The 21,020-nt window shown below is 36.8% G+C and overlaps 1 protein-coding gene across 1 annotated transcript in view; it reads left to right on the forward strand.

Annotated features, from left to right (window-relative positions):
• LOC577692 (low-density lipoprotein receptor-related protein 2) overlaps positions 1-21,020 on the forward strand; it is an 83,996-nt gene that overhangs the window by 53,802 nt on the left and 9,174 nt on the right. Inside the window, exons 37-48 of the mRNA XM_030977833.1 lie at positions 750-905; positions 3,942-4,061; positions 5,145-5,276; positions 6,393-6,734; positions 8,315-8,452; positions 9,833-9,943; positions 10,730-10,849; positions 14,346-14,474; positions 15,270-15,611; positions 16,789-16,929; positions 17,947-18,066; positions 20,115-20,249. Of these exons, the coding sequence (XP_030833693.1) occupies positions 750-905; positions 3,942-4,061; positions 5,145-5,276; positions 6,393-6,734; positions 8,315-8,452; positions 9,833-9,943; positions 10,730-10,849; positions 14,346-14,474; positions 15,270-15,611; positions 16,789-16,929; positions 17,947-18,066; positions 20,115-20,249 (1,986 nt within the window). The remainder of the gene's footprint in view (positions 1-749; positions 906-3,941; positions 4,062-5,144; positions 5,277-6,392; positions 6,735-8,314; positions 8,453-9,832; positions 9,944-10,729; positions 10,850-14,345; positions 14,475-15,269; positions 15,612-16,788; positions 16,930-17,946; positions 18,067-20,114; positions 20,250-21,020) is intronic.

Here is a 21,020-nt window from a genome sequence, read left to right on the forward strand (position 1 = left end):
TTGACGGATTTTAATGAAATTTTGATACAAAGATAAACTGTATCAAAACACAGCCTAAGTTCAATTTCTGAGTATGTAGGTGAAAGGTCATAGCTCATTAAATATGTGAATCAGGTTTCTGATCCATAATTTTAGTATTGTTTGACGGATTTTAATGAAATTTTGAAATAAAGGTAAACTGTATCAAAACATAGCCTGTGTTCAATTTTTCGAGTATGTAGGTCAAAGGTCATAGCTCATTGAATATATGCGAATTTGGTTTCCATTAAATAACTTGAGTAATGTTTGACGAATTTTAATGAAATCTAATATGAAGGTACATGGTATCAAAATACATGTACAGCCTAAGTTCGATTTCTGAGTATGTAGGTCAAAGGAGAAAGGTCATAGCTCATTGAATATGCAAAAACAAATAATTATATATGTGAAAAGGTGGTTAACTTCCTCGTCTAGTAGGAGGTAACTTGTTCTGACGTATATAGGTCATTTGTACCCTGTGAGGGGATGCTACGCTTTGCGTTGACTTGTTATCATTATTATTATGTTCATTATTATTTTTATCATCATTAGTATTATTATTAGTAGTAGTAGTAGTAAAAGTAGTATAATTATTATCATTATCAGCAGTATTTTTTATTTTATTATTATCATTACAATTATATTGCTACCCCCTTCTTCCCCCCCCCCCACTAATATTCAAAATAACATATAATTCATTCTATTATGAACTTTGATGCACTTTTCTTCAGCTCACAACTACACTACCTGCATAGCGGGAGAATTCCAGTGCAACGATGGCCACTGTATCCCGTCTCACTACCTGTGTGACACATACAAGGACTGTTCAATGGCTGAGGATGAGGAACATGCCCTGGGACGCGTCAACTGTTCAACCTTTGATCACGGTAAGTCAATTGTTTCTGTACCCCGGTACTGATATGTCCTTTGGCAAGACATAAATCTACATTTGCCACACTCTACCCAGGTGAGGTAAATGGATACCTGGTAGGATTATTCCTCAAAATGCACTGTGTGCTGATATGAAGCTTTTTGGTCAATTAAAATCAAAGCTCACAAGTCAAGTCAGTAGATGTTCACATAGCTGATATTGGGAAGGGCCTACATGTGCATTTAAATCAGCTTTATCCGGATGGTGACTTCATATAAGTGGATACCACACACTCGCTACTCAGTAGAGTCTTAAGTGCATGTGGCCATATACATGTGGTTCATATGCTCCTGCAGCTCTTAAAAGATACTTAAAGCATGGGTTCTCATGGGGAATAATCACCATTCGGGAATTCACCCGATAATGGATGTTATCAATCAATAGGATTGGCCTTCATTTTTACGACTGACAGGTGTTATGTAATGCTTTACACTACCCACCAACAACCTCATGAGGAAGCTCATCAGGATACATTTCCCTCACCCAAAGACTCTCTGAGAGATAGTACTTGATGAGGTAATCCCTGAAGCAGCTTTTCCAAGCTATACTGGGATGGGATGTGTGGTGACAGCAGGTGAAGGTGCAGACAACAAAAGGGTGTACAATTTCTTTATACAGTAAAACAGTGACGTGCAAGTAAAAAATCATGCTGCTAAATGGTTTACAGCATTCTGGAACCTACAGGAGGTTCCAACCCTCTGATGACGGGGAGGGCGATCATCTGGAAAGCAGCAACTTTTGGGGCAGTAACTGCAGTGGCTGGTAGTTGATTCCAGATGCGAATGGTGCGGGGGTAAAATGAGTACTTGTAGGAGTCTATTGTTGCCACAGGAACATTTAAGACACATTTCTGCAAGGATTTTGAAAACTAATGTGTTTTACTAGTAAGTCGAATATTGATAAAAGAATACAAGATTTAGTTTTGTTTGCATATAACAGAAAACCCAAATTATATTTTCTGTTATCAATATTTGTCTTCAAACACATTGGGAGGGGGGGGGGGGATTTGCAGAAGTGTCTCTTTAAATAAATGACATCCTCTTTCACATTATGATACAATTTAAGTGAAATTTTGCCATCAAATTTTTGGTAAATTTGGGGCTCCAAATTTTTAGAGGAGCTTCAAATTACGGTATATCTATTCTGTTCAACACTTTGGAGACGACAGGCTTCTACAGAAGCCAGGATATATCCCTAATATGTTGACAAAGTTTTCCAGCTTATTATTAGCTATTATGTGCTAAAGTTCTTTGAAGTATTATTTAGATATATTCATTCATCTCATCTACTAAAAAAATAATATAGTTACGTAGAAAAAAATCGAGAAAAAGTGATATCATTTCAACTTTAGTGTTCGGATCGATAAAAGGCCCAAAATACCTGTACAGCTGGAGACGTACGCGTACGCGCGCGTCCGTTCTAAATTCTTGCCAGGTTTCTTGATTGACGCTACTTCCAAGTTCCATGCACCCTTCCGCATTTCAGATATTCGTATTATAGGTCGTATTATCAGTTTGATATTCAGTTTTGATAAATTTCAAATAGCGCCTACGGCCGTACGATGGTAGCTGCGACCATGACTATCTCAGAATATGTTGTTGTGATGTATAATTTCCAAACGGTAATAGCTAATTGGTCGATATTAGTCGAGAAACATGGTTTTATAACTTAATTAATATCTTGACCTTGAGAGGGAGCAAAACAACATGAAGAGTGTATTATTTACAATTGCATAACTTCAGACTCAATTTCAACCGTGTCAACGATCACTGAATATTGTAGGATCGCATATGCTTCAAATTTGTTCATTTAAACCAAATTCATGACCCCATACCAAAACTTTGTATTACCTTTAACTCCTTATTAGCCACACCCTTTCAAAAAACAAAAACAAATACAACAACGCGATGTGGAAATAAAACAAACTGAAGCACAATTCCAATTTCACGAAATTCCTGACGTATTCAGAGAGGGAGGGGGGAAGGAGACAGAGAGAGAGACAGACAGACATAGACAGACATAGATAGATAGATAAATGGATAGAAAGAAAGAGAGAGAGAGATGATTGTGATGAATTATGATTTTGTTGTAATCTCTGTCATTGATTTAGCTCTTTCCATTACAAACAAAACAAATCAAATATGCGTACACAAATTCAATAAATATTTTATTGATACAGCAACCTCATATCAAAATAGGGTTCTAAGAGATGTATAGATAGAGAAAAACTAAACAAAATTAAGTGGGAGGCAAAAACTAAAACAAAATGAATATTTCAAATTGTAAGAAATGAGGTCGAAAGCATTCAAAGTAAATATTACTTTCGTTTTCGAGAATAAAACAATGTTCATCTCAAAATTCATTTCCCAAATAGTCCCATATTTGATTTACACATAAAAAAAGGGCATTTAGTGTAGATCATGGCATTACGTTGGTCAGAATATAGTTACAAAATGTGTCGAAAACCTATGGAAAAACGAAGGCTTAGGCCTATTATTTATGGCTCTGTTGATAATCGGCTGAGCATTAGCAGACGACGATCATTGACAATGGGGAGATGAATATAGGTATCGACCGATCTGCGCGTGCGGCGGTGCTTACGCAATTTGTATTGTGAGTGTATAGAAAGGGAAAGACGTGAAGCTTCAGCAAAATAAGACGGCAATTCCCCTCAAAAATAACAGACCTTATTTTTCGTATTGATAAACAAAACTTTTTTTTTAGAAAGGAAAAAGTCTGATCTTTCATTTTTACATTTACTAAAAATCACGAAAATGACTGAATGAGGCGCAGTGAGCTATGAAAGTAGAAAGCACCGCCAAATTTTCCATTACTGGCGATGTAACCGAAATCGCTCCGTCACAGGGGAAACAATCGCCGTGCGCGGGCTCGCTCTCAAAGGGTTAATAAGGGAGCATAATTACATGTACAGAGTTTAGTTATCTTACCATCAATAATTACCCATCCACTCTCTGTTTCTTATGTTGTGTAGATGCATGTGGAACTCACGAGGCAGAGTTTCGATGTCCTCTTGGTCCATGCATCCATGGAGATTTTAGATGCGATGGCATTTTTGACTGTCCAACAGCCGCGGACGAACTCCAGTGCCCAAGTAAGTCAAAGTTTTTAAAGTGTTTACCGATCAAATCAACAGTTACAGGTTTTTATGTTTCATTATAATGATAGCAAAAAGGATAATAAAAACAATGTAATGTATACATTAGGCTTGCCGGTGCACCATGTGAGAGAGAGGGAGGATTGAGGGGTCCTGAAAAGGACTCTCTGTAATCTTTCTTGAGGGTGTGTAGTCCTGAAAGTCACCTCAATCCTCCCTCTCTCTCTCACGTGGTGCACCTGCAAGCCTACTGTATATCTACATCACCATGCAGGCCGATAAGTAGCAATATACATGTATTTGAAAATAGAAACGGTGTGGAAGCAATTGGAAAAGGTTGAACATGCAGTACATGAGAATTAACATAATAGTGTGAAGTTTTGCAGTGATCATAATAGACAGAAACTGACTCAGCCTTTCCAAAACACAAATGTACCGCACATAGAAAATATTTTGAATATGAGGGCTTTTGAAGAGTAATATTTTCAGGTTACATTTCTACTATGATATGTTTCGAAACTGACATACAGAGGATGGGAAGCTCACATATTTTTTTTCATAATTACCAGGACTGAACAGTCTCTTTTGATAATGTAACACTATAGCAATTTAAGAGCACTGATTCACCCCACAATTAATCTTGGTGGAATTAAACTCAGTAAAAAATTGTTAATGTATATTTATATACGTATGTACATGGATGTATGTATATTCATTTTACAGCGTCAGAAGTATCTATGTATCAAAAAAAAACTGTCATTATGTAGACATGGTCATTAGCAGGGCAATTTTGTGCCCTTTTAACGATTGCACAAAAGATGTACTGCCCTCTACGTACATTTGCAGGCAGAGGAAACTTATAGGCCTCCCAAGAAACAATAGGTTTATACAGTAGTCATTAGTTTAATTAGTTATGTTGTTTTGAATTTAGGGTTAGGGTTATACAAGTATTTATGATGTCCGTTTAATGTACCATATATAGGGTTATGAATAGATGTCCTATTAATACAACATATAAGGTTATATATATATATATATATATATATATATACATTGTAATAATATATTGTCTTCTTACAGCTCCATGCGGAGAAACAATGTTTGAGTGCCCCAACCAACAATGCATCCATGGAACTAGAAGATGCAATTTCCTAGTGGATTGCTTGAGTGGTGACGATGACGAACGCAACTGTGGAACACCAGCGAAGACAAGTAAGACCCCTTGACTGTAGGGTAGGATAGCATTATCATTTCAGGGTTTTCTCAAGCTGTGAATAGATCAGCTTTTCCTCCTCAAAATAACACTAAGTATGAATGAACATCACAATGTACTGTATTAGAAATGGACTCAAAAGTCTGCCAGGTTTTTGCTCTTTCTGCCCATGTATAATAATAATGATAAGAGTGGCTACTTGTATAGCGCACAGGTCCACCTTTCGGTGCTCATGGTGCCTAGAGAAAAACACATGTAACAAACATGAGACAAAAAAAAACCAAAAAAGAGTTATTATCGACCACTGTGAAAACAGTTGAGATGTCACATGGAAATAAATGATAAGATACGATTGAGAAGACCAAATGAGAAACTACATGTAGTTGATTTTATAGTTCATGACAAAGAAAAGGGAACAAATTTGGGATACATGCATGGACAAGGGATGTAATATTTCAATAAAAATGCATTTTAAGAGTTAACCTTTATTATACTGCATCTTTTTTTCACATGTCAGTGAAAATCTGCAAAATTGTATGATAGGTTATTGCTTTTTCTCTATCCTGTTCTCCATCTTTCCTGCCAGTTCTGTGTATTTATAGTATGCCACTTGTATATAAGTTGATCTTATTTTGCATTCAATTTCTAATTATACTGGTGTTATTACTTAAAGATAAAGTTGAGTTCTGGTGATGCGATTGCATTGTAAAAGAAGCAGTGTGGAATCGATCAGAAAAGGTTGACCATCTGGCATATAAGTATTGTATTTACTGGAAGGTTCTGGAATCATCAAAATAAAGAAATTTTGCTCAGTCTTGGTAAGTTACAAGCACTGTACACAGAAAGGTGTATATGGGATTACGATATGTGGCATAAAAATCTGTCCCGATTTGTATGCTGTACAATATGAAGGCATTTGAAGATCCATGCTTTTCAGGGGACAAGTTTTATCTGATGCTCTTCCACACTTGCATAATAACAATGATAACACTCACAAAATATTTTTCACCTCTTCCCAGAACTCAACCTTCTCTTTAACATATTACCAAAACATCAATTTTTTGGCTCACATAAAAAAATGTTTCACAAATTTGTCCTACCATTTCTTTACCTAGCAAATATCTATCTGAGTCAGAACTCCATGAACATAACCTCACCAAACTACCCTGATGACTACCCACAAAATGAGTACTACGAGATATTAATCAGAACCGATCCTGGCCGTGTGATCCGCATGAGCTTCTACGATGTGGATCTCAGCCTAAACACCTACCTGGCCTTTGGACACGGGAGCGACACCGAGGATTTTAGCGCTCTCTTTGAGGCTTATACCCATCGTTCGGCCGTGCCTGCGCTGCTCACTTCTCTCACCAACGAGATCTTTGTGAAGTTCCATACAGGGGTTTATGGAGGCTCTGGCGGATATTTCATCGGTTTAGAAGATGTTGATTCATCAGGTAAGTACAATGCAGTCAGTATTAAACAATTGCTCTGGGTCCCTATTCATTGTAATATTTCAGATACGTCTGTAATATGCTTTTCACTATGGCAAAATTTTCCTTTGCCAACTTTGTTTGCACACTTGGTTTAACCAAAGTGGGCTTTCACCACCGATAGTGCAGGGGGGTGTTTCACAAAGATCCTAAGTAGAACTTAACACTAAGTTGGACTTAAAAATTATGGACAGCCATTGGAGCCTTAAAATGAAATATATTCAAAAGCAGAAATTCAAGTATTTTAGACTTTTTTATAACTTCCACATCAAGAACATGAAATCTCCTTGATGATGAAAAATATGAATGATTTGAATCAACATTTTATGCCTTTCAAAATAACTTTTACAAAATATTTTCAAAGTTGCCAACAGCTTTCCATAATTTTTAAGTCCAACTTAGAGTTACGTTCTACTTAGGATCTTTGTGAAACACCCCCCAGGATTACTTGGCTCTGGAAACAATGCAGCGTTAGCACCACAATTGCGTTGCTTTCTCTTGAAATGCAGTGCAAAGAGCTCAAGTGAGAACGTAGGTCAAAATAGTCTGTGACTATTAAATGAAAAGCTGTGCTAACCAATGAAGGCAGAAGTACTGCGTCCAATCAGGGATAGCATGAACGTGAAAATTCATTTCAGGGCCAGCAGTGATCAGTCAAAAGTTCACAGCGTTTGTAGTAGTTTCGTTCTCATTCATTGCATTTGTACCTCGTCCATGAGACATTATTTTATAAAGGCATTTGTTATCGAACTTGTCTTGACCGAGTGACCCTACATCAGGTACATGTGCGAGTGTGCACTCATGAATATTTTTAAGCTATGCAGATAGCTCAGGGTTAGCGATTTCGAGTGAGGACAGAGTGGATATTGTCAGAGCTGCCGGTAAGTACAGATTTCCTGTAATTGGTATGGAAATTAACGATCGTTATGGCAGTACGGAATGTCTAAAATTACGGATTTCAAAAACAAAAAAATGATTTGTCATCCAACAGTCGCTGAGAAAGACTGTGAAAAATATCAAAAATTCTATGAATAGAAGCCAATTTTTCAGGGAAAACTGATATGTTGTGATGACCTGAAAATCAATATTTAGCAACTTTGTGTGAGTAAAATCACCCAAAAATTTCATATAATTATGCACCTTGACATTGTCTTACTACTCTCTCTTTCAGTATTTGGACATGATCTTTCAATCTTGACATATTACCGATACTCTCTCTTTCCTTATTCAGACATGACTTTTAAACCTTAATTTTTACTCTATCCTTATCCACACATGACCTTTAAACCTTGGCATTGTCTTACCATACTCTCTCTTTCCTTATTCTGACATGACCTTTAAACCTTAACATTGTCTAATACTGTTCTCTCTTTCCTAATTCAGACATGACCTTTAACCCTTAATATTTTCTTAATGTTTGCTCTATCCTTATCCAGACATGACCTTTAAACCTTTACATTGTTACCATACTCTCTCTTTCCCTATTCAGACATGACCATTAAACCTTGACATTATCTCACCATACTCTCTCTTTCCTCATACAGACATGACTTTTCCACCCTGTGATGAAGATGAGTTCCAGTGTCCCAGTGATGGGGTATGCATTCCTGCTACATATGAATGTGATCTCATCAATGATTGTGGATTCGGTGGCGATGAACTCAACTGCCAGGCGCAAGGAGGTTAGTCTTGCACTCTCATGAGTTGGGATCGATCCTTAGATCGCAATTCCTCTGATCAGTTGCATAATTACAGTCATTTATGCTTCACATGGACTTTGGCCCTGTTTCTTAAAACTTGTAATCAAAAAGAAGTTACCATAACTGTTATAAGCCACTGATAATCGAGGCATTTGATCGGCTGAGAGCAAATTTGTCGTAGATATTTAGCATTTGTTATCGAATTGTGATGATATTTTAAAGTTGCATCAATCAGTTATTAGTATTTAGGATTACCTAGCCGTGCTTGGAAGGGGAAAGAAAACTGAATCACTCTAATCCTCAGGCCTCTCCTCCCGATATTACTGATTTGGAGATGCAGGGGGACCATTTCACCAATGTTTTTCCCTTCTCTTATTTGAATAGCCCAGGGGGCTCGCAATGTGCATAGTAGGTGACCCTCCTTTATGGGACCTCCATTTAACATCCTATCTGAGGATGGAGTTTTGCCACTTTTCCCCAGGCTTGATCTGGAACAGGGCCGGGCCACATTAACAGACCTTGAAGGCTACAAAGTAGTAGTACTAATTATTACTACCGTATTTGCCGGCGATAAGGCCTTATCGCCGCATAGGCCGGACCCTCAACTTTGACATTTCAAAGAGGCAAAAAAATATATAAAAAACAAACAAACAAACAAACGGACAAAACAAAATAGTCGTAATTTTCTCGTAGAACATTATTTTTACCAAATTCATCAATATTCTTATAAATTACCGGAAGTTTAGCTAAAAAATGATAGCAGGCAGATTTGGTATTCGATATATACCCCAACCATAATGTACGGTGTAATGCGAAATTGCATGAAATGGATACAAAGATCAGAAAATAGACCTGCTGCGACTTTGGCTGGATGCGTAATTGCGTTCGCGGCAGCTCCGTAACGCTCCCTTCTTTTACTTTTTAGCAATGCATTGGCTAGAACTTAGATCAAGATCTATCGGCAGATGTTGTTTTAGGAAGTTTATTTTCGTCTTCATGTCAACAATGCAAGATAAAATTGTCGGTAAGATATGTGGAAATGTCCTGTACCATAGTGGTATAGTTATTGTAGTCCCATATGTACAAATTTGTGCTGTTTTTTCATGGTTTTGACTTGCAATTTTTTTTTTTTTTTTACTCTTATGCCGCAAAGGCCGCACCCAGACTTTTTTATATTTTCTCTTCCAAAAATACTGCGGCCTTTACGCCAACAAATACAGTATTCTAAGTATTATTATCAGTATTATTATTTTCATCATTATTATTGTAATTTTAGTAGTAGTAGTAGTACAGTCATAGTAGTAGTAGTAGTAGTAGTAATGTCATATCATATTAAACATTTATAATTATTACTATTTTCAGGTACTTGTCAGCCTCATCAGTTCACATGTGATGATGGCCAGTGCATCCATTGGTATTACCAATGTGACGCCTTTACTGACTGTTTAGATGGAAGCGATGAAGCACGCTGTCGTAAGTCCTCTGCATGCTCGGCAGTCTTACTATTATCCAATATTCAAATAAATTGTAGTGAAATTACATGATACAGAATTGTGTGAACATGTCCGATAGAAAGAACATAAGTGAGCTCAAGTCCCATTTACATCTTTCTGTGTACGGTCCTTGTAACTTTACCAAGACTGGGCCAAATTTCTTATCATTTTGATGATTGATTCCAGAACTTTGCAGTACACACAAATACTTATACCGTAAATGTCCGTGTATAAAGCGCACTTTTTTGCCGCCGAAAAAAATTGAAAGTCGGGGGGTGCGTCTTATACACAGGTACAGATTTTTTTTCGATTTATGGCGCTATGCCTGGCAATGTCTCCCAGCTCAGTAATCAGTGTGTTGACTCACCACTCAGAAACTACAACAACACTCAAATTTGTCTGTCATCTTGGTTCGAAAGTAATCTTTTTAATAGATCTCAATATGTAGTTTATAATAATAATTCCTCATTTTTTTTTTCTATAACAAATGGTGTATCACAAGGTTCTATCCTAGGTACTCCATTGTCAGAAATTTAGAGGATGCTATTCATATCATGCATGACTATTGATGTTTGGCATAGAACACAGTGCTTCTGCTAGGTGATGTGATGAGGCTGGTGTGGGCCACTTGGTATCATGAAGCCTGACCAGAACTGATCTTTATCTTTAATTGTTGATATCAAATTGCCATTTGTTTTGTGTAAAACAGAATCAATCCCTCACTCCATGATACTCTTCTTGTCTTATTTTTCATAATCCCTTGTAGCTTTCCATTGCCCATATAGCTACCAATTTGCCTGTTACAACAGCTCACAGTGTATCTTCCAGCCTCAAGTTTGTAACCACATCGCTGACTGTGACATGGGCGAAGACGAGGCCGACTGCGGTAAGAATCTTGATGTTATAGACTTTCCATTTAAGAAAACAATTGAAGATGCATAGGAGTTGGCTCTCATTAGAGGCCTGCCTTCATCAGCTCGAGTTTGCCAAATAACCCGCTATTTTAACTATCCCGATCGCAAATTAGCCAGTTAATTTGCGTCTTCATCAGCTTGCAGTTGTAATTAGTGGGATATTTGGTCAAGAAAATATCCCAAGAAATCTTGGTCTTGATTCCAAAATATCCTGCTATTTGGGAAATGGCGGGATTAATTGCGCCTGTCCGAGCTAGTTTGGGATGAGCGTATCGGTCTTGTGAAGACGCAATTTCGAGCTTCGGGAATATCCCGAATATGAATATAGCGCGTTATTTGGCAAAGTCGAGCTGATGAGGACAGGCCTATGGGGGAATTTAACACTTTGGAGACGACGGATTTCTACAGAAGCCGAGCGAGTTGTTAAGTCTGTGACGACGGGCTTCTACAGAAGCCGAGATATATCCCTAATATGTTGACAAAGTTTTCCAGCTTATTATTAGCTTTTATGTGCTAAAGTTCTTTGAAGTATTATTTAGATATTTTCATTCATCTCATCTACTAAAAAAATAATAACGTTATGTGGAAAAAAATCAAGAAAAAGGTGATATCATTTCAACTTTCCCCTAAGTTAGTGATGGATCCAAAAAAAAGGCCCTCAAAATACCTGTACAGCTGGAGACAGACGCGTACGCGCGCGTCCATTCTATATTCTTGTCATGATTCTTGCGTGACGACGTGACGCTTCTTCCAAGTTCCACCCTTCTGCATTTTTCGATATTCGTATTATCAGTTCGATTTCGACCCTGATTCCCCCTGATTACTTATTTATATTTATCTACCCTACCGGTGTGGCATTTTTTCATCATACTAATCTAAGCCTGTGAGGGAGAAGAAGATAGAGGGATAGACTGAGAGGGGAAAGAAGGTTGAATATTTCCATATGTTATCTACAAAGCCTGTCGCCTCAAAAGTTTGACTCCACATCTATCTTTTACGTCATTGTATTTACATGACAATACGCTTTTCATTTTATCAACTTGACCAATTTAGCGAATCATTCATGTATGGACCTCCTCTTTTATGAAAGGCTTATCTCAGCTGCCCCACGCTAAGGGGGAACAAAAGAATGTAAAGAAGTAACTACTCTGGAAGATTGCCGTTTTGAAAGAAGAGGATGTAGGCGTAAACGTAGGTCAATAGATCAATCTACATGACAATACAAACAACCATTCTAATTTATATACCTTTACGAGGGCATGTAACAATTTTAGAGCAGTTTTGAGGTAATATCTTGATCAACCTAAAGCCGGTCTTGGTTTGAGCGAGCATATGAAATGTTCAAATGTTACGTTCTGAAAAACGACCTCTTACTCTTCCTCTCTCTCCCCACGGAATATCACTCTTGTCTTGAGCAACTCCGGCGGTATATCCACGAATATGAGACTTTCCCTGGGCAAAGATGCTACCATTGTTGAAAAAAAACATGCAAGGCAACATAAAAACAAGTTTTCTGGCAATGAAGAAAAGCGAGTGCAAGATGAAGAAAGTAATTGTTAATATCATTACTATTTTATTACAATATCGTAAGCATCATCATTTCATGTATACATGTACATGCCATCTGCAGAACTGATCATGAAACGAGGATTATCTAAGTTTTATCGACACGATAGGTTGAACAAGAACATAGAAGACAAATAAAGTGAATTCTCACATTGTTTGCACATCTTTCTTTATTGTTCCGTAATATAATGAATTACTATTTTTTCAATATCATTTATTTTCGAATAAATAAAAGACTACCAAGACTACGGCGATTAACTCCTTATTAGCCACACCCTTTCAAAAAACTAACAAAAAACACAACAACGCGATGCGGAAATAAAACACACTGAAGCACAATTCCAATTCACAAAATTCCTGACGTATTCAGAGAGGGAAGGGGGAGGATAGAGACAGACAGAGAAAGATAGATAAATAGATAGAAAGAGAGAGAGAGAGAGATGATTGTGATGAATTATGATTTTGTTCTAATCTCTGTTATTCATTTAGCTCTTTCCATTACAAACAAAACTAATAAAATATGCGTACAAAGATTCAATAAATATTTTATTGATACAGCAACCTCATATCAAAATAGGGTTCTAAAAGATGTATAAATAGAGAAAAACTAAACAAAATTAAGCGGGAGGCAAAAACTAAAACAAAATGAATATTTCAAATTATGAGAAACTAAGTCGAAAGCATTCAAAATAAATATTATTTTCGTTTTCGAGAATAAAACAATGTTCATCTCAAAATTGATTTCCCAAAAAGTCCTTTATTTGATTTGCACATGTAAAAGAAAGGGCATTTAGTGTAGATCATGGCATAATGTTGGTCAGAATATAGTTACAAAATGTGTCGAAAAAACATGCAAAACGAAGGCTTAGGCCTATTATTTATGGCTCGGTTGATAATCGGCCAAGCTTTAGCAGACGACAATCATTGACAATGGGGAAATGAATGGAGGTATCGACCAATCTGCGCGTGCGGCGGTGCTTACGCAATTTGTATGGTGAGTGTATTGAAAAGGAAAGACGTGAAGCTTCAGCAAAATAAGACTGCAATTTCCCTCAAAAATAACAGACCTTATTTTTCGTATTGATGATCAAAACTTATATTTTAAGAAAGAAAAATATCTGATCTTCAATTTTTACATTCACTAAAATCATGTAAATGACCGAATGAGGCGCAATGAGCAATGAAAGTAGAAAGCACTGCCAAATTTTCTATTACTGGCGATGTAACCGAAATCGCTCCGTCACAGGGGAAACAATCGCTGTGCGCGGGCTCGCTTTCAAAGGGTTAACACTGTTCATGTGTTTATCCGATAACAGATGTTGTCAATCACCATGCAGAATTAGCTTTCAGTTTTATGACCAACAGGCCCTGTGTAATGCCGCAGACTCCCCCACATGGTAAAGTCATTTTCTCACTATTCCCCTCTCCCGAAGACCCTCCGCGAGACTAGGGGTATTTCTTGATGGAACTACGGGTTTTCTGGGTGCGAGACTTTTACACACATTACTGGTATTTTCACAAAGTCTGGTGTCAGCGAAATATAGCCTTTTGCTCATGGAAACCGACGACCCACGTCCCTTTAAATCGTAGGGCTCGTTCAGATATGGTGCAAAAAAACAGGGCGGTGTATAAAGCCTGCAGCTGATGACGAACACCTAGCAAAGGACAACACACTGGTCAAAATTGCAAATTTTCAATGTGCGGGCCTTGTGTTCCCTGTGCGACCCGTATGTGTGACCGCCCAATTAGATGTACAGTAGTAAGCATTATATATGATCATTAACTGGTAACCATGTGTAAAGTAAATCAATTATGTGATAAAGATTTCTGGACCTGGGGGTTATAATATGAGGAGAAGTATAATGATTCATTAATGATCAATCAATCATTCATTCCTAACAGGTCCATGTGATGATGGTTTCTTTACCTGTTCAAATGGGGGCTGTGTACCAGACTACTGGAAGTGTGATGGAGAAAATGAGTGCTTTGACGGTGGTGACGAAGTCGACTGCGGTACCGTCGGAACTATCTGTAAGTTAGAAGAGCTAGATATGCATATATTGACATGGCACTACAATGTTCATTGACAAGACATATTGATAGACATTTGCACACTCCACCCTACTGCAGTAGATGGAGATCTGATAGGAATTTATTCCTGGAATGCTTTTAGCGCCTGAGGGCAGCTGGGCAAATACTGGAATAATGCCCCTGGGATGGATATATGTCCAATATATAAATGTAGCTATTATCATGGGGGCTGTGTACCAGACTACTGGAAGTGTGATGGAGAAAATGAGTGCTTTGACGGTGGTGACGAAGTCGACTGCTATACTGTCGGAACTATCTGTAAGTTAGAAGAGCTATTGATATGGCACTACAATGTCCATTGGCAGAACATTGAAAGACTTGTGCACACTCCACCGTACTGCAGTAGATGGAGATCTGATAGGAATATATTCCTGGAATGCTTTTAGCGTCTTTAAGTAATAGGGCAGCTGGGAAAAAGCAAGAATAGGAATGGTACTTTATAGATGCTTTGAGCATCCCCTGGAATTGGTAAATGTACGTGTGCAATATAAATGTAGTGATTATCATTGAGTCAGAGCCAAATTATAATCCAATTCAACTTTCTACACTTGTTTAGGTCATATTTTAAAAATTAAAGGTTATTAATTGCTCTTTCAAACCTTTTTGCCTCCATAATAGTAATGATAATAATGATAATAATGGCAATAACAATGATGAGAGATATAAAAATAAGAATATAGTATTAATGTCACAAGTAATTTTAATTGATTATCCTTACTCTGCTTGTATCCACAGATAACTTAAATGTAGGCCAGAATGAAGTAAAGGAAATCACTTCCCCAGGTTACCCAATTCGTTATGAAGCTGGCTGCTATGTCGGGTGGCAAGTCACTGTTCCTGCTGGACTTTACGTCCGCTTCCTATTCGGGACCTTTGACATTGCCCTTTATTCTTATGTTACCATGGGAACCGGCCTTGACCACAGTGATCAGGACACACTGGTGTCCAACTACCACCACCGCCATGTTCCAAGGCAACGTGTCATCCCTAGCAACCAGGCTTGGATTGAATTCCACTGCGGAGCAATCGGAGGTGGACAAGGTTTCAGGATCGAGGTTTCTGCAATCAATCCAGACAGTGAGTGACAATCAATTTTTACATTGCTGGTTTCAAATTGCTTTAGTTTAAAGGGGTAGTTGAGTTCTGTTGCAGAGGGCGCTACACAAAATAATTTTTTGTGAAATAATGAAAAACTGAATGTCAAATTTGAAAGAACATATTATTTAAATGACAAAGTCATTTTTGTTTGATCAAAATCGGTTCAGAGACGGCTGAAATATAATGATTTCTAACACTTGTGTACCATCACAAATATTAGATATTTTGAAAAATTTGAAAAAACCATTGAAAAAAACGAAATAATGCCTTTTACGTCGTATTTCAGCCGATGCCGATGTTGGCTTTTTTGTTCATTTGGCATTTTTGTGTTGCTTATATTACCCACGATTAGCCGGCTCATGAATTGTTATTTTTCAATTAAGGGTCACCATGTTTTATTTAAAGTGGAGCTGAATTGGTATGATCGTATTGGCTTAATTTCACACATTTTGGGGTCTAAAATTACCTTTATAGCAATTTTAGGTTCTAAAAAGGCACTATAAATGTCATAGATAAGAATAAGTATTTATCTTTTCAAGATTCAGGATATTTTATTTAACCATAACCATTAAAACATACAAACAATAATACAAAATACAGAATGTAATATGGTAAGGACCAAAAGAAAAGCGAATGCTTGTAAGGAATGGCCCTGAAAAAGAGAGAAACAAAAAAACCTAATCTATTATGGGATATACACCAAACGCTTTAAGTTTTAAGTGTTTGCAGTGCAAGATAATAATGAAAATAATAATGATAATCTTTTAAAGTCCACTCCAAATTTTATTAAGTTAAACCGAAAATTGAAATTCTTTTTGCCCAATTGATCGTGAGACCGGCAGCCACTGAGCAGCGCCAGATCGACGTTGCTCTATCCCTTATTGTTGAATGCCAAACGAGGTAGCTGCAACTCCCGTCTTTTAACGTCTTTTGGTATGACGCGGCCGGGGTTCGAAACCCACGACATCCCGGTTGTGAGGCGGACGATCTACTGACTGAGCCAACACACCGGTATCCTATACGGTGTAAAAAAGAGTTAATTTTTGCCAATTTTCAGATTTGGTTAATGAGCAAGCATGCAGAGAGGCAAGGAAAGCAAACCAAGTGTTACGAAACACACCGTATTATATTTTTTCATCCCTTATTACACCAACAGACTACATCCACCCAACATGCAGTAGCGACGAGTATCAGTGCATGGATGATTCTTGTATAGAGACCTTTGACCTTTGCAACGGAGCAAAGGACTGCTTGGGAGGGGAAGATGAGGAACATAACTGTACTACTTTTGACCATTGTAAGTATATACTACCAGAATACCAGGGAGTGTTTCACAAAGATCCCAAGTCAAACCTAACTCTAAGTTGGACTTAAACATTATGGAGCTAGAGCCATTTGTAGCCGTAGAGTAAAATATATTCAAAAGCCAAAATTCAAGTATTTTAGACTTTTCATCAATTTGACATCAAGAACATGAAGATATCCTTAATTGATAATAGAAAATATATATGTATTTTAAAATAACTTGTACAAAATATTTTCGAAGATACTAACGGCTTTCCATAATTGTTTAATCCAACTTAGAGATAAGTTAAACTTATGATCTTTGTAAAACACCACCCTGGAAAGTTTACACAAATAGTCATAACAAACAGTTCTCCTTTGACCTAACTTCATGGTAAATAAAGGACAATCCAACCCTAAACAAGATTTTTGTAGAATGAAGGCGAGTCCCAAAGTGATGAAAGGTGAAGGGATCCAGTTCAAATTTACTAAATTCCTTTTTTTTTTTGCTGTGCACTAGTAAGCAAATATTAACCGACCACGAGGGTAATGGTACAAACTATCATCGCCGAGGTGATCTCGGGGCTACTATCATCTCGAGCCGCAAGGCGAGGGATGATGGTAGCTTCGAGATCACCGAGGCGATGATAGTTTGTACCCATTGCCCAAGTAAAGGAGGTTAATATTTGTTTTATATCCCACATCGGCAATAAGGTCTATTAAAAGTGAATTTTACATGATTAAAAGAACTGATTCTTCAGACAGTTTAGCTTCAGCTAGATTTTACAAAGCACAACACGCATACAATAATACAGTCGATGCGCACTCATTTTACATTGACATTGACATTTAGCGTAACCTACTTTGCTACGCTTATTCAATGGGCAAGTGGGGCAGCAGCAAAAAATTATGGTACAAAAGGGAGATAGTACTTATCTATCATTGATCATGTGACCTCGTATAGACCAATCAGATTGCAAGATTCTTAGTATGCGGGATATAAAAATTAATATCTCGTTGAATCTTTCAGATGATTGTGGCACCCACGAGAACGAGTTCTTCTGTGAAGCTGGGCTCTACTGCATCCATGCTGATTTCAGGTGTGATGGGGTACTCGATTGCCCCTTCGGAACTGATGAACTCAACTGCGGTAAGTATTTACTAGATTCGCATCAGGAAACATTTGTGTTTTTGAAGCAAGAGCAATTTTCACAACGATTAACTTTATAACTTGCAAATGATTTGGAGTTTTATAATAGTTGTGATGGTATTCCTGATTGCCCTTTCGGAACTGATGAACTTGACTGCGGTAAGTATTAATACTAAATATATACAGATAAACCCTTCGGAACTGATGAATTAGACTGCTGTAAGTATTTACTAGATATATTGTAAACCCTTCGGAACTGATGAACTAGACTGCGGTAAGTATTAATACTAAATATATACAGGTAAACCCTTCGGAACTGATGAACTCGACTGCGGTAAGTATTTACTAGATATACTGTAAACCCTTCGGAACTGATGAACTAGACTGCTGTAAGTATTTACTAGATATACTCCAAACCCTTCGGAACTGATGAACTTGACTGTGGTAAGTATTTACTAGATATACTGTAAATTAAGCCAGATAAGCATTCGTGTCAGGAAACATTGATTTGGTGATTTGGAAGTAAAAGCAATTTTCACAGCAATTAACATTACAACTCGCAAATAATGTGGAGTTTTATAATAGTTGTGATACAGTTATTTTTATAATAATAATAATATTTGATATTTATATAGCCCACATCAAGAACATGAAATCTCCTTGATAGTAGCAAATATGAATCAACATTCTATGCCTTTTAAAATAACTATACAAAATATTTTCACAGATGCTAATGGCTTTCCATGATATATCTGAATGAACCGTTGACAATTACTTATTACTGGAACTTACTGAAAGAACAAAGGAAACAGCAGTACTGATTAAAAACTGTTATGATAGTAATTGTAAATTTTTATTGTGCAATGATTATGTTATATTAAACTGCAGATAACAATGAATAAATTTGTTTGTGGAAAGGTGGAGTGAGTTTTTAGACAATTTTCTGAAGATATTCTTGAAGGATACATGCATACTGGTATCTAATCTAGGGAGAGAGATTGTTACAAAGTTTGGGCATGGCACTTGCAAAAGCACAATCTCTCATGCACAGCAATCTTTGTCTAAATACACAATGGAGAACTATTACATGAGTATGGGTGTCATGAGAACCACACTGGAAGCCTGGGATGGTTATATTCTAATATCACGAGTTTACTGAGACTCACTGCATAAACTTCATGATAAATACAGCCATGTATTTGTTTTCAAATTGAAAATGAGCATTAAAATCATTGATGGTGTGTTTGAAATTTTCAAATCACTGTTTTGTTTTGTTTTAATGTGGAACGGCAATATATTTTCCCCAATTTTTTTAATGGTTTCCTTGCCGCCTTTACACATACATGTGTATGACTTATTTAGGCAGATGGAGGGAGATTGTTCCATAAGATTCAGATTTTAAAAATACAGAAATTTGTCCTCCACTGGCAAATGACATACATATACAAGCAACATAAACAATATTTACATTTGAGGATACAAAGAAAATACAACAATAATAATAATAATAACAATAATATCATTAACAAAACTGACATGTAAATTTAAAAACTGGCATTAAAACTTGATTCTCAACAATTAAACAATGCACAGAGTGCATGAAATAAATGTGCTCTGAACATTCACCCCCTCCCTCCCAGAAATGGAGCATGAGGAAAAAATAGAGACAAGAACAAATGAGAGAGAGAGAGAGAGAGAAGTCACATGGAGTAGAAAAGAAAGAGGAAATGTGTGGGAGAGAGAGAAAGTGACAGAAAACAAAGAGCTCTGGGAGGGAAGAGATGAGGTAGAGTACAGGCTATCAAGAACAGTGACTGCCCATGGTAAATAAAGACAAACAACGACACATAGACATTGCATGCTAGAGATGGACCCTATGATAAAGCGACAAGGGTAAAATTATCAGCTATTCCAGTTAGAAGAAGAAGAAGACATTCATGTGATAAATTTAGCCCCTGAAGGACCCCTGTCTTGAATTTTTCTTGTTGTTTTTTTAAAAACAAGTGTAGATGATATTTTTTCCCGCATTTATTCTTTATTTCTTATAGAATGCAGTGCTGGTGAATTTGAATGCCCTGATATTAAGCAGTGCATTCCTGGAGCATTTATCTGTGATAATTTTGTGGATTGTTTGCAAGGAAATGGAGACGATGAATTGAATTGTGCCAATCCAAATAATACGAGTAAGTATCACATTTTGCAAGGGGTGGAAAGGGTGGGTGGTGTAGGTTCTGGGAATATATTGTTTTTGTTAAGATAATCATTAATATGTCCGCACTGTGTTTCATGGTTTTTGTTTTAATATTATTATTATTGATCAATTAATCAGTTTATTGTAGTCATTTTTATTGGACCCCCGAAGAAGAACAGATCAACTCTGTCAGTGGAGCTGAAGCGGGCGATGCCTCGATCTAATTTTGATTGAATTTTATTCTTATTTTTCTATAATACGGTATTCCATGTGAAATATTTTAGTGTTTTGTTTCTTTATGTGTTAGGATGTTTGTGTTTCATATTTTATGATCGTAAATAAAACCAACCAACCAACCAATATTCAAACTAATTTCAAACCAAGATATTCACAAATTTGTCTTGCCACTACATGCTTAATGGCGTGCCACTTGCTTTCATTTTTTGTTCATTTTGTGAATGTTGCTTGGTGCTAAAAAGACATTACTGAACAATTCACACAAGTTTTTATGCTGTGAAATCATTATTACAATTCAAGTTCTTCATTTCGTGAAAGTTAACAACTTCTCCTCATTTGATTTTTTTGTAAACTCAAATCAAGAAATGGTCTTGTGAGATGGCAAAACAATGTATTTGCACGTAGCTTCTTTTCTAGTAATTCAGGTTTAAAACTTTACAGAAGTAAATTTCTATTTGTAATTTAGTTCAATATTTTATATTCTTTCTCAAAATGATTGAAGGGAATCAATGTACGATCAAAATAA

This window comes from Strongylocentrotus purpuratus, unplaced genomic scaffold (genome assembly GCF_000002235.5).
Source record: "Strongylocentrotus purpuratus isolate Spur 01 unplaced genomic scaffold, Spur_5.0 spur5_scaffold_1, whole genome shotgun sequence".
In the NCBI taxonomy this organism is placed as follows: Eukaryota; Metazoa; Echinodermata; class Echinoidea; order Camarodonta; family Strongylocentrotidae; genus Strongylocentrotus; species Strongylocentrotus purpuratus.